The sequence below is a fragment of the Phaethon aethereus genome, assembly GCF_964289735.1.
Source record: "Phaethon aethereus genome assembly, chromosome: 21".
NCBI classification, from domain to species: domain Eukaryota; kingdom Metazoa; phylum Chordata; class Aves; order Phaethontiformes; family Phaethontidae; genus Phaethon; species Phaethon aethereus.
Genome location: NC_138597.1, coordinates 4,602,887 through 4,617,634, shown reverse-complemented (window position 1 = coordinate 4,617,634; position 14,748 = coordinate 4,602,887). Strand labels below are relative to the sequence as shown.

General features: G+C 37.7%; 1 protein-coding gene across 3 annotated transcripts in view; it reads left to right on the top strand.

Annotated features, from left to right (window-relative positions):
- KIF1B (kinesin family member 1B) overlaps positions 1 to 14,748 on the top strand; it is a gene marked incomplete at both ends in the record, with an annotated part of 86,920 nt that overhangs the window by 18,280 nt on the left and 53,892 nt on the right. For 2 of the 3 annotated variants that reach the window (XM_082009340.1, XM_082009341.1), the window contains 11 exons: positions 225 to 404; positions 2,495 to 2,560; positions 4,173 to 4,351; positions 5,136 to 5,247; positions 6,253 to 6,330; positions 6,577 to 6,642; positions 8,508 to 8,583; positions 8,882 to 8,960; positions 9,522 to 9,664; positions 13,367 to 13,500; positions 14,635 to 14,714. In XM_082009340.1, coding sequence (XP_081865466.1) covers positions 225 to 404; positions 2,495 to 2,560; positions 4,173 to 4,351; positions 5,136 to 5,247; positions 6,253 to 6,330; positions 6,577 to 6,642; positions 8,508 to 8,583; positions 8,882 to 8,960; positions 9,522 to 9,664; positions 13,367 to 13,500; positions 14,635 to 14,714 — 1,193 coding nt within the window. Of the gene's footprint in view, positions 1 to 224; positions 405 to 2,494; positions 2,561 to 4,172; positions 4,352 to 5,135; positions 5,248 to 6,252; positions 6,331 to 6,576; positions 6,643 to 7,409; positions 7,428 to 8,507; positions 8,584 to 8,881; positions 8,961 to 9,521; positions 9,665 to 10,835; positions 10,878 to 13,288; positions 13,501 to 14,634; positions 14,715 to 14,748 lie in introns of all 3 variants that reach the window. The other variant, XM_082009339.1, reaches the window with a different exon arrangement.

Sequence of the window (14,748 nt, the reverse complement as noted above, 5' to 3'; positions counted from 1 at the left end):
TTTCCTCAGCATTGATGGAGTGGTCCTGCAAGGGTTGTTATTGTCATTCTTCTCCAGCTGGTACTGCCTTGGGAAAAAGCTGTGTGTAAAAAATGTGCTACATTTGCCTCTTCCTAAGGGATTGACCCACAAGATAGAAGTAGGAAAAAAAACCAGTTGCTTTTTGAAATGTTACTTGAATGATAGGATAAGACTGTATTTATGCTGTTTTCATGTCTTTTCAGCCTGAAGATCCCTGTTTTGCATCTCAGAGCCGTGTGTACAATGATATTGGGAAGGAGATGTTGCTGCATGCCTTCGAGGGCTACAACGTATGCATTTTTGCCTATGGACAAACTGGAGCTGGGAAATCCTACACAATGATGGGCAAGCAGGAGGAGAGCCAAGCAGGCATAATTCCCCAGGTAGAACAGAACCCAGAAAGGGGATTTGGTTTTTATAGCATGTTCATACACATGATTGCTGATACGCTTTTTTTATATTGCAGTAACAGTTAAGTTTACTTCTGAAGTGAAAGAAATCTACTGAGGGAAAAAGAGCATTATAAGTAATTTTCCCTCTGTTACTTTTTTATATTGTACTCTATGCTCTGTATATTTTCCCCAATCCAATTTCTCCACTTCCCCAACAAAGTAGTAAATCAAGGTGTCTTATTCACTGGGTTTCTTGTCTCCTTCTCTGGCTCTAGCAAGGACAGCACTTAAGCATTTTGTATTCAGCAGGAATTCAAAAGTTGGTATTACTGATGAACATGCCGTCATTTTTTTGTGGAAACAAGTTTCCCAAAGCTAAAAACTGAATAATATATCTTGGTAAGAAATGAAGTGTATCAGAACATTGGGGAAAATATTTAGGGCAACTGAGCACAGCCCAGTGTTATTTCCCCTCCTCGAAATTTGTTGTTGACATTTGCCATGAAATGTGAAGAAGTTGAGATATCCCCACAAGAAATGTTGGCTGGCAACAGTTTATGCCGTTATCATGAATTTAGCATTCTATAGCTTTGGGTTGTGTGGCACTTGTTCTAAGTGCAGGCCTTCCTCAGTGTGTAGGTGCTGACAGTGGACCATAGTGCGTTCCTCAATTCCCAAAATAGAAATCTGAGGCTGGGTTTCAGTTTTAATAAATAAATATGGTGAACAGCTTTGGTCCTTATCCTGCTGCAAGCTTGCAGCAGACATTGGCCCTGTGCCACAGGTGTGAAATAGATGGCACAAAACGTTGTTCTCTGTTAATAGTGTGGGCATATATACTGCAATAGGTTGCAAGTGTTCTGGTGATTAGCTAAAAATAATGTTGAAAAAGCTAATGTGATGAAGGACAGAATGGTTATATCTAAGCATTTTGGTTTTATTACAATAATACAAAGTAACAGTGTAACAGGTGAAATGAGCTGAAAATCTGTGACAACAGCTTCGTGATAAAATACTTTTTTGTAATCTTGATATTCCTATTTGTTTTTCTGAAACCTCAAGTACATACAAATTCAACATTGTCCTAAAAAAAACCCCAACTTAGTAATGCTCCTGTAGATTTAATAACACTTCTGTTATCTACTACAGTTTTAAAACAAAATCATTTCCTTGTAATTTCACTGGGAGGCCTTCTTAGAAAGGTACAAAATGAATTATTTGTTCAGAGGGACCTTGTTGAATCTGTTCTCTTTCTTGTCACATACACAGAAGGTACAATAATCATCTTCCAAGATATATTCTTATGTGTTGGCAAAATTCCATGTCTGCCAGTCCCTAGTGTGAAACTTTAAAGATACTTTAACTGTGTGTTGACTGAATACTTCAGGGTGTATACTTTAAAAATTGCCTATGTTCTTCATAATATGTTTATTTTTAATACAGTGGCTTGTAGATATCTGTTCCAGAAATGTCTTTCTTCTCTTATTCCTCTCCGTACCCGTGCCTTTTAATCTCCACGTACATATCCATGGCTTGTCCATTGTTTACTACTTCTTCCTCTATTACCTGAATTTTAGGTCTCGCATTTCAGTTACTTGTAGACAAGCAATCTTGAAGCAGTAAACTTCTGATAAAGTATCTTTCATATGAAGATATTGTTAATAAATTTTGAAATAATTTCTACCTATTGATTTAAATTTGAATCGTGGAACTTCAGCACACCAACTAGGCTTTTTTTTTTTTTTTGAGACTAAGAGAAGATTATGGATTTTAAGAATTCCTTTCTAAAACAATTACTTCCAATTTCAGTTATTACAGGCTTTTTCTAATTTTCTACTACAGAATAATAATACTGGTTAAACCTAGAACAATTGTTGAGATACTATATAGCATAAGGTTGGATGATAGTGGTGTAGAGTTGAGATTAAGTATCTTCCCAGTGAGGCTGTACGTGGTTAATGTAATGGGTTCTTTTTCTTCCCCTGCCCTCACTCTAAAGCCAGTTTAATGGCATGACATAGTAGTTACTTGTTACTACTCAGTAAAGACTAATTTCTGACTCGGGTTTAATCTCTTTCCAGCTATGTGAAGAGCTGTTTGAGAAAATCAATGACAACAGCAATGAAGAAATGTCATATTCCGTAGAGGTGAGTATGGTGAGAGATCAAAGAGTATCTGCGTGCTGGACATCAAACTGAGCTTAGGTGCTCTGTTACTGATGTTGCATTAAGATGCTGATTTTTTCATTCTATAATTTTTTTTAGGCTTTATGTCTTTTCTGCTTCATGTTTGAGGCAAATGTAAATAAAACCTTTCTGTGACTTTTTCCCCCCCACTAGAAAATCAGTATACCTTTACCTTTGTAGCAATTACGAAAAAAATGATGGGCTGAAAAACCTAAAGATGCATTTAAAGATTTTTTTTCGTTTTTGACTGCTGGATGGAAGACTACATGTTTCTTGTCAGTTAATATAGTCGTAATTTATACCCCATTTCTCTACAGGACTTGTCTAGAATAGCTTAGTCATGCAGTCTTACCTGACATCTCTTAGTAAGGTTGGCTTGCCGAAAAAATTGTTTAAGCCATGTATAGATAAGAAATTTGTCACTACTTAATTTTTCTTAATTATTATCCTTACTTCGGTTGGTTTGTGTTTAGAAATTGGTTTTCATACGCTATCATAAAACACCATTTCTTTTTCTGTCCTGTCTCCCCGCCCTGCTCCAAAATAAAAATAAAAGCAGCTGCTTTGCAGAAATAGTATTTTCTTTCTCTTACTGTTTCTTGTCCCAGTCAGTTTTAATGGCAAACAATATGTTGCAAGCTTCAAAAGAAAGGAAGGCCAAAAAGCTGGTAAGAGTCAAATGCGATTATTGTTAATAAACGTGAACTCCAGTCTTTATTACTTCTAAATTACAGAACTGGGAAATTACTATTTCTGTGACTTTGAATATGTCCATTTTAATGCTTCATTTAATTTTATTTTATTAACATTTGATGACTTAATGCTTGAATACCATGGGAGTATCTTGTTTAGGATTTGTGAATGAGAAGATTCCTGCATTTTCATGATGTTTTTTCTGTTTGGTACTTATTTATGGTTCTGACTGCAGCAGCTGCTAAATACCTGTTGGACTGGGATAAGCCTAGTGCAATGAGAAACATTAAAGAATGCATTTAAAAATAATTTTAGCTTTATAATTTATTTCAAAGGGTGCAGATTTAAGATTACCATAGTTTGAATAATTGTGCTGATGACTCAGAAATACAGCAGGATGCGGGTACATCTTAGAATCAAAAGTTGCTTCTGCATACAAAGAAAATAATTTTTTTCCCTTCTTAAGTTTGCTTTGGAGGTTCATAAGAGAGATTCCTTGTAAGCAGACTCCTTTTACCGCCTGCCTTGTTTTCCTCTTTAGAAAAGTAGGTTTGCTGCTGTGTCATGTTAAAGCTGTTAAGATGGTTGTGAACTCAAGTGTATGATTTTTAATTAAACATCAACGTTGTTTGAAATGGTTGAGGGATCTATGTGTGGACCCAAGGCCTGCAGCTTATGTTGAGATCTGATGCATGAGACTAGTCACTCTTCTTCCCTTCTGCCATTGTCTCAAGCTGTTAAATGGACTGAGACACCCACCTACCGCTTTCTTGTAGTGGACTGGGGGAGTTTCTACCAGCGGCCCTCTGAAATGCTGCAGAGCTGCTTGCAGAGGAAGCCTTAAGAAACCTAAATTGCCTATACAAATTCCTGTTTTCAGGTGAGTTACATGGAGATATACTGTGAGAGAGTCAGGGACTTGTTGAACCCGAAGAACAAAGGGAATTTGCGGGTGCGAGAACATCCTCTGCTTGGACCATATGTGGAAGATCTGTCCAAGTTAGCAGTCACATCTTACACAGACATTGCAGACCTCATGGATGCTGGGAACAAAGCCAGGTTAGTGACAATAGCCCGTTATATATTTTTATCTCTGTTGTGGTCATATATGGCATACAGCAGCAAATTTATGTTTGTGTGATACATTGGCATTTTAAAAAAAACTTCATGTCACGTGAGGAATGTTGTTTAAATAGGCGCTGATCAATGCTATTAAAAGGCTGGAATTGTTTTGTCTGGTGAAACAGTGCTAGATAGCTATAAGTATTATGACTTACATAAGTATTATAACCTAAGTTACAGTGTGTAAGTGTAGATACTAAAAGCTTGTAATGGCTTGAGATGAAGCATGAAAATAATTAATCTGGCTTTTAGTTCTGCTTTCATTGTGTACTGTATCACTATATTAGTATAAACATGTGAACACAGTCTCCTCATTCATTCAAGTGATCAGGACTAAAATTGGCATTCTAGCTTTAGGTTCTGGCTTATTAGTAGTTGTTTTCATGTCAGCTGTAGGCTCTGTTTAACAATGTGTGGAGAAGACTGACGTAAATGCTGCTTGCATTTTCTTGGGTCTTTGACTGTAAGGTAGATTATTGAGTACACAGATTGAGGAAGCTTTGTTTAAACTGTGATGAAGGTGGGAATAATTCAGGAGTGAAAATTCAAAGGGTTTGTTAATGGTGTTTGGTGTGGCTTGGTCTTGGTTACAGAGCAGAGCATCAACTGTACAGCCTCTTGGTCTCATTCCTCTACAGCTGCATTCAGCCCTGCAGGTAGCTGCACTTGCAGTGTAGAGACTACTGTTTTCTAAGCATGTCTTTATCTGTTCATATATTAGGACTGTGGCAGCTACCAACATGAATGAAACCAGCAGCCGCTCTCATGCTGTGTTTACAATTGTCTTTACTCAGAAGAAGCATGACACAGAAACCGATCTTTCCACAGAGAAGGTATGTTACGGATAAGTGGCTTTCTGACTGTTTTCCACAAATCTTCCCTGCATTGACTTATTCTTATTGGCAGTATAATGAGAAAATTAATTCTCATTAATTGGTTTTTATGGTGTTTTGTTTACGGGTGAACTTGCTGTGTGCCTTGTCAAAAGCCCTTTTATTTCTTACGGGATTTGGTTTGATTGTAATTCTAAAAACAAATAAATGGGGAATATGTGCAGGAGGAGAATATATAGATGTGGGAAAAATACGGCTTTAAGGACTGGGTTCTATGGGAAGCGATATATGAAATAAAAGAAATTAATCTTCCCCAGTCTTGTTCCCAGAACTTTCTGTGGCTTTGCTTGTCAGTGCAAAATATTTGCCTTGTTAGCTCTTTTCTTTGGAATGAGTGACACTTCGGCACTTTCCGCAATTTGCGTGTTAAAAGGAGGTATGCTGTTTAGCATGGAACAGTTTTCTAGCTCTTATTACTCTGAAATGGAGGCTCTGTCATGCAAAAGTAGCTGAAGTAGCCGTAATGTTCATGCTTCTGAACTGACTACTGTGGACAGATCTGAAAAAAAGTTACGTATTGAAGACACCACTACCACCCCGCCAAATAGAAAGACCCTGTAAAATTGTCATTAACTGACGGGTAATCTGTAGTCTTAGGTGGGCCAGTGTTTTATTGTTGGTGTCACTAGAGTCAGGATGAAACATTAAGTTTCTCTTCCTTTGAGATTCTTGTGTTGTCTGTAGCAATAACACTTAATTTCTTTTGACTTCTGTTCTGCTCTGTTCATGTGAGACCTCATTCTCTCTTTCTTAGGTGGGGTATAGGGATACCTAAGAGCATAATCCCAGACACTTTGTCCATAAGATAACAGCATCAAGCTAATTGCTTGTGAAGACTTTGTTTGACTGTAGTTTTAAGCACACTACAGTGATTTTTCGGACGGTAGAGTTCTTACACTATAGAATTCTTTGATGTTTATTGTTTAATGTGCTTTATCTGTGCAGGTCAGCAAGATTAGCCTTGTGGATCTAGCTGGGAGTGAACGAGCTGATTCAACTGGTGCCAAAGGAACCCGATTAAAGGTATTGGGCCATTGATGCATGGGGAAAGAAATGGAAGTGGGTGCACAAGCATCATGTGGAGTCTTTGCTTGACAAATATGGAAAAGAAAGGATTGCTATTTTAAGTATGGAAAAAATAGTTGCAAAACTGAAGACTTCTTCCCCCCACTTCCTGATCATGGATGTGACATTTAGGTCGTTTAGTCTACAGAGGTTCATGGATGAACAATGTCAATTATTCTATAATACTGGATTCTGTTTTCTCAGGAAGGAGCAAATATAAACAAGTCTCTCACAACTCTTGGCAAAGTTATTTCGGCATTGGCTGAAGTGGTAAGTACAGCATTTACTTATCTGCAAGAACCTTTCCATAGCTAGTAAAACTGAGACAGTAAAAAACATGGAGTAGAACAGAATCATTCACTGTTCTTGGCCTAGCGTTCTCAGCCAAATTTTCTGTGTATATTTTGATAAATGAGTAGTGTTGATAGTATTCTGTGAATGCCATGCAGGCTGGTAGAAACATTATTTGTTGATAGATTGAAGCATTGGTTTGTTTAGCTATGAAAAAGCCTTGCACAAGAAGCCTGCATTTGTGTAGAAGACATGTTCAGGTAGCAAGCTTTTAGTTCTGCAGAGCAGTAATTGTATTTTCATTTGAAAAAATAATCTTAGAAAACAAACTGCACGTTTGTTGTTAAAAACTTCAGAAATACAAGTGCAATAATGTGATTATCACTGGCTTTTTTTGCAATGGCAAGACTTAGTAATGTGTTGAGTTGAGCGAGCATGTGTTGGTCCAAACATAATGCTGTGGATTTGGAAAAGTACTTTGTCTTTTATTTTTATACTCAACTAGTATTTTTAAAAAAAGGCAAGTAAATTATTGCTGTTCATTTAAAAAGTGAGTTCTCAACAGCTTGGACAGGTGCAATATACTTAAGTGCTTTTTAGGTTTTTTAAGTGAAAAGCTGTTGTCATTCATTTGGCTTCTCAAGAAAAGAAAATACTATCCAAGCTAACACGGAAATTATATATAAAGCTCTGTTAAGAAGCTCATCTTGTATCTTCTTCCTCTTTCTTTAACGCATTCAACTTAGGATAACTGCACCAACAAGGTATGATGGTCTGAGTAGTGGATGTTGTCTTTTTTGCCTGAGTGTGAGATTTTATTCTCTTTGCTTTGGAATCAAAAAGCAGGGATCTTTTATGTCAGATCTTTGAGAAATTCCTGTGACTATAAATTATAGTCATGAAGCCTGAGAATTAGCAGTGCTAAAATGTAAAAATGTTCTAAGGTTGGGGAAAAATTAATGAAAAGTATCCATTTAAGTATGTAGTTATGAATTTTTTTTATTACATTCCTGCTCCTGATTGGTGACTTACCTAGGGAATATTTACTTTTAGTTTGGATAACTTTGCTTTCATGCTTCTATTCTCCATGCTTTTTTCTTTGCCCCATATAATGGATTGTAGGCGATAGTCAATTCTAGTTTTCAGCTTCAGCATCTGATGCTTACCTGCCCTTGGTAATTTTACTTTTCCATTGTAAGGTTACTCACCTTTGTCAAGGGACAATAAAGCTATTGCAAGACTAACACATTTTAAGCACCTTTTGAGTGTTAGGAGTTTCGCCCAAATTATAGTCAGGCCTTTTATTGCAAAGCCATATCCTGTGTTAAATGTTGTGTGGAATTAAACTTTTGGCATCTCTTGAAGCAAGATATTTACCTGCTGTTGGGTAGTTGTCCTTTCACACGTTTATCTGTATCTCTGTAGCTGTGCGATCTCCTTTTGACTGCTCTAAAAACCTGTAACTTTTTTAGCAGAGGAAAAGGGACTCTTCCCCTGAAGGAGTAAGGTTTACTGCTTAAATTATCTTGGAATGGTTTTATAACACAGGACTTAATTGTCAGGACGATATTCTTCATACACAGAAAAACATTTTCTGAAGGTAGTGTGGCAAGGGAATTCTCTGGGCTGCTTATCATCCTCTGTTTAGATGTCTGAATATATTGCATGTTATTTAATATCAAACTCAGTAATCATTTGTACAACTGAGGATGGGCTATCCCTTTGTTTAGATTGCATATGTGTATGCTGTCATGGCTCTTTAAATACCTATACTATGATTTTTGTCTTAAATGTTAATTTTCCATTTGGTGTCTATTTTTAAGTAGTATGTTATTTTTTTGTAGAGTAAAAAGAAGAAGAAGACAGACTTTATACCATACAGGGACTCTGTACTAACATGGCTTCTTCGAGAAAATCTAGGTATGTCTGACTTGCCTGTGCCAGTGTAGAAAGAAATTCTCCCTAAATTTTCTGACTGCTTTTAACTCACTTAAATTTGTATCAGGTATGAGGTTAAATGTCTTCACTTGTCAAATCTGACTCACATTAATTCCACCTTTTGTTAAAGTTACGACTCTTCTATGATTTTTATATGTTCCTCAGTAATTCAGAATACGATTGAAGTCTATAACTTATTGAAAATACTGTTATTTAGTAGGTAATCAGTGCCTAGATTGTGCACTGTAGTTTTATCTAAAATCTTGCCTGTTCATTATAGGCGGTAACTCCAGAACTGCAATGGTTGCTGCTTTGAGTCCAGCAGACATAAACTACGATGAAACTTTGAGCACTTTAAGGTACTTTCTTTTTATGTAAGATGGGTATGGGTAGCTGTTAGCTCTAATGGCCACATTCTATCCTTCAAACCTTTGGGTTATTGTACTTTGAGAAAATCTGTGGGGAAGACGACTATACTGGCAAGAACTCAATTACCCTGAAAGAGGAAAAGCAGTCTATTGTATGTGAACAGGGAGCTAGGGATTTATTGCCTACTCTTAACTTGAAAAGTCAAGCTCATCTTCTTGTGTTCATATGTTTTTTTCCAGTGTGGTCCCTAAAATTGAGCATATTACTCAAGCTGAGGCTTCAAAGCACTGAGTAAAGAAAAAAGAAAAAAAAAAAAAACAAACATGTTGTCTGTTGTACATAATTGTTAATCCATCTTGAATAGGACTTGACTTTTTTGCAGCAATACCCTTTATTAAATATGAATTCAAATACATGATTCAATGTAATCCAGGATTCTTTTCTGACACACAGCTGCAAGCTAAATGTCTCCTATATTGCTGCATTCCCGTGTTGCATATAAGCACTTAAATGTTCATTGTAAGGTTCCATTTGTTTTGGTCTGGTTCCAGATATGCTGATCGTGCAAAACAGATTAAATGCAATGCTGTTATCAATGAAGATCCCAATGCCAAGCTGGTGCGTGAGCTGAAGGAGGAGGTGACAAGGCTTAAGGATCTCCTGCGTGCCCAGGGGCTGGGAGATATTATTGACAGTAAGTGGATTAAACAGACATTACCATCTCGACGTTGGCCTCTCTTACAGAGGAGGGAGAGCTTGGCCTGTGAGAGAAAGGGGTTTAAAACATGGAAGTAGGTGCTGATATTAATTTTTGAACATGGTTTTAGAAATGGTTGTGTCTTCTGTCTTTAAACAACCCATCCTAGCATTGTCTGTAGAGTTGACAGGTCACCTTCAAATTCTCAAGGAGAAACACGGAGATTGAGTTTCCTGTTACTGTAGAAATGACTTTGTGTAACAGAACTTACACATTCAGGACTTGCCCTGGTGAGTTAACGGAGGGCTTTTTGTCTGGCTGCCAATAAAAGGAGGATAGTTGAGATAGAGAAACTTCACTTCGTACTGAGAAAGAAAGCATCTGTTCTTCCTCCTTAAAGGGTTAAGGTTATTAGTTGATACCTGGCTTCAATGCCATCCTTGCTCAGAAAAGAAAACGATGGCTAATTGCTGTTAGACAATGTCCTGAGTGACAAACCATTTGTCATCTCAAAATAACTAGCTGTGGAACAGCTGCTTGTGAATAAATAATGAATTCTTTTGGGGCGAGATTTTGAGTTAGGTTGGCAGAGCAGTATTGTGCTGATTTGCTTTGCCAGCAACCTCTTAAAGCACCAGAACACGCTTGTGCCTGAATTATTTCCTTGTCATCATGCCAAACAAGGCAAATAAACTAAAGTTTTAGCTGCTACATTCTTCTATGATATGAACAGTGATGTAATTCCTAGTGAAGGAGGTGCCCATAAAAACACAGAATATATTCCTGTGGATTAAAAGATTCTTTCACTTAAAAAAAAAAAAACCCAAACAAACAAAAAAAGAAAATTGCACCAGTTTCTGATTTGTCAGAGCTTACTTGCCTGTGAAGCAGAAATCCTGACTTAGTCACAGGCTGCTTAAAGATGTGTGGCATATATTTACCTTTTTGTTTTCAAGAGAATGGGGCCAGAAGACAATGAAATGCAGGTGTTTTCATTCTTGGTACAGTCTGTGTGTTTCAGTTCTAAATCAAAACTGAAAGAACTATGTGTTACTGAAAACCGTGTTTTGTTTCTTTAAACATCAAGTAGTATTCTCTTCCCTTCCTGTGTCACTGATGAACCTTCAATTTTGATCCTTCTTGTATTTTCCCTCCTGCTTCCTTTCAGTTGATCCAATGGGAGATGAATACTCTGGAAGTGGAGGCAAATGTGTGTATTGTGTGGTTCTCTTTTTAACGTGCTTTCTCTGGGTCAGCTTTTAACTGAGCTTTGCATGCCAGCATCTCTCACAGGGAAATCCCAGACAGAACACTCACTGTGGAATGCAATGCAGTTTCATGGAAACGAGCTTAACCAGCATTTCTTAGATTAAGTCAACAGTCAAAAAAAGTGCAAAGTTTAAAATGCAACATATGATCATTGCTTTCTTTCTGGCAAAATGTAGAAGGGAGAGTGGTAATTCTTTAGTCTATTTTCATGATAGCCAACAGTTTAGACTTGAAGTAGAAAATATTTTTTGCAAATCTTTCTCAAGTTGCTCAGTTGAAACAGATTCTGCTCACCTAGCTTCCTGGCCTTGTAACGTCTCTTTTCCACATAGAAATATTTGTTTTGAATGTATCAGTTGATTGACTCAAGATGAAATGTTACCAATTCCTCCTGGAGACTGAGATTTATTGATTTTGTAGTCTCTTTAAAAAAAAAAAAAAAAGAGTTGAACATCTTATACTGGTGAAAGTCTCTTATTTGAGCTCCAATACTTGATTGCAGATCATTAACTTAATAGGGTTAGAAACAGTCAGCAAATAACATTTTACTTCTGTTCTACTGTTTGCTTCTAGGAAAGGGAAGTATACGTAGTCCACTGCAAGAGAAATGTATTCTGTGTACATTTAGGATTGGTAGACTTTTTTAACTCTTTCATTCTTCTTCATCCTCACTCAAACAATATCAACTGCAAGAGATCTGTCTGAAATTTCCTAAAATTAAAGCTACTGGTGGTGTAAAGACTCATCCTGGCCTTGTCTTACGTTCTGATGCTCCTTCCAGCGTGTGCATATGTCATTCGTGTGAAAGCTGCAGCCTCCAGGAGAAGCGTGCATGATGTTGAGGGTTTTGGTTCTCTGTGGTCACAGCAAGTGTGAAAGCTATTGCAAGTGCCACTTCCTTTATCTTCAGGAGTGCATGTGTCTATGGGCCTTTCGAGACTTCATCCTCCGTGCTCTGTCATGCCTGCTTTCTGCATCCCAATGGCATTCCCTTTCCTTAACCTGCTTTTCTTCTGTTAATTTCCCACCCCTGCTTCCTGTATTTGCAGATGGTGGTTTTCAAACTGAGTTGATGCAATCATGAGTTTCATGAGGCTGAAACAGCAGGTTGAATGTGGAGTGAACTAGGGCATAAGGCTGACAATAACAGAATTGTTCAGGATAGAAGTAGAGGAGATGTAGGAGGACGTGGAAATTTGTGCAATGTCTGTGTGAGCATCTCATTTCTGTAAGTGTGAAGCCCTTGTTTATAACTTGCAAGGTCTGGTTTGACCTGTTTCTTTCCTAAGGATACTTATTTTAAATGATTTGGTTTTGAAATAGAATTTAAAACTATCAGAATTATTAAAATGGACCTATTTACTTGTCTGATTTTTTTTTTTTTTGGTGTGTGATTATTCTGAGGATATGGTTTATAGACATATCTGAGAAGCCAAGTTAGATTAAAATAAATTGCCTTTGGATATATGTTCTTAAATCATTCATGCACTTTTTCCTTGTTTTCTGACTTTCAAGGAGGCATCTTTCAGGCCTCCAGGTTTTCAAGCAACAAAAGCCTCCTTATTAAATCTTGGGGTTTTTTAAGGTCTTCCTCATCTAAACTAAGACCAAAAAGCTTTAAAGCGCCTTCTGAAGTATGAGCGCCTTATCAGGTATTTCACAGATCAGGTATCTTAGATTTTCACTTTGCAGATAAAGAGGGTCAAGAAGTAACATAATGACATTATTGTGAACTTGTGTTCTCTTCTCCCTGTCGGGGACTGACAGGTGATTTACATACTCGCCTGTGAGAATTTAAAGAGGGATAGGATCTTTGTGCTTGTGGTCTGGGTGGTTCAGCAGCAGAACCACTGCTGTAATAAAGATTGACTTAATCATCAGTTTCGATTAAAGGAGTCTGGAAGAGAATGTTTTGCTGAGTTGAAGGAGTTTGTGTCTATTCAGGCTTCAGCCGAAAATGTTACTAATGTCATGAGGAACTGAATCTGCTCCTGGCCTGAGCTCCATGGTGCTCAATTTAGTGTTCAGTTAGGAATAGGATGGTTTATTTTTTGGCAAGTGTGTAATTTATTTTTTCAAGCTTTTTTTGATCAAAATGGTTTATGATGCAGTCCTCACTAGTAAATAATCCTCAGGGTCTGAACTGAGTTATCGTTATGTTATGGATACTAATATTACAAGATTTGTTTCAGAACTGCCATCTAAAAATTACAAAACTTGTCTTGTTGCTGCTTAAATGCTTTCCTCTTACACTGGTATTTCCTTCCTTTCCTTTTTCCTCTTCCTTCTCTCTTCCTATTTTCCTTTTTCCCATCTTTCTGCCTTCCCTCTGTCTGTGTGTCTCTCTCCCAGATTTGAAAGATTTTCAGAACAATAAACATAGATACTTGCTAGCCTCCGAGAATCAACGTCCTGGCAATTTTTCCACAGCCTCCATGGGGTCCCTCTCTGCATCTCCATCTTCCTGCTCTCTCAGTAGTCAGGTGGGCTTAACATCTGTATCCAGTATACAGGAAAGAATCATGTCAACACCTGGAGGAGAAGAGGCTATTGAACGTTTGAAGGTAGGTATTGCTGTAGATTAAGGAGGCTATTACTTTGGTCTTTTCCAAGGCTAAATAGCAGTGAACCCGGGCAAACTTTCCTTCATGAATACATCCAGTATGCAACTGTTTTTGTAGAAAGTTGTCTGAAACCCACTTACACCTTAAAAAGGGCACTTAACTGTGGTGGGCTAGAAACTGAGTTCAGGCAACAGCCTTTCCTGTTAGGATTATTTAGGTTTAATTTTAGCCTGGAGCCACAACTAAATTATAAATTAAAATCTTGATGCTTGTTTACAGATCCTCTGATGCAGTGGTAATGATGGAAAATTTGATCATAAGTACAGACTTCAGGAGGCCTGGTCAGCACTAGTGTGGACAAAGTCTGACTAGCAAATGCAGTTGGCTTTCAGAAAACCAAATTACCCCAAAATTGAAAAACGAGGAAGAATAATCCTGCCACTGTTGTATTCGCCCAGCCCCCACAGATTAAAATGTGAAGCACACAGAATAGCATGCTTTATCCACACAATAGCAGCCTTGTCCGAATTCTGCATAGAATTGAACTGCATCAAAAGTCCACTACAGTGAAGTATTTCTTAATTTTTATGAAAGGCCCCCACCCCCCCCCCACCCCCCCCAGTCTCCATGGGTGGATGAGTGGGGAGAGCTGGCTGTGTTGAATCTATGCTTCATTCTCATGTCTTTTCCATGAGACACTGCCACAGGGATTGGAATGGGTTGGAGCACACACTGCATATCCCTTTCCTATTGGAAACCCGCTGTTGCCATGGAAATAACAGTGCAGTCTCTGCAGTTCCTTGGCATCCAGTTACTGAATGATGACTGTAAATCAGATTAAAAAAAAAAAACCAACAAAAAAACCCCAACAAAAAACAACAAACCCTAGGTGGTTCAAATTAAAGTCTGACTGTGGTTAGATATGAAATCGTCTCTTCTCAGGTTGCTTTCAAGGCTATTTACTGTTTTAAAAATTAAGGAAGATGACTTGGAGTTCTGGAGTGCTGACAGTATACTTTTTATATCCAAAATTAATTTGAGGTCTAGATGTGAGCATAAACCTTAATTGCTTTGTGTATTATGTAAAGAACTTTGGGAAGAATTGTAAAAGAGCTTCTGGGATTTTTCACGCAGGAATCTGAGAAGATCATTGCAGAGCTGAATGAAACATGGGAAGAGAAGCTGAGGAAAACTGAGGCCATTAGGATGGAAAGGTCAGGAATCAGAAGTGCTGTAGATGTGGATGGT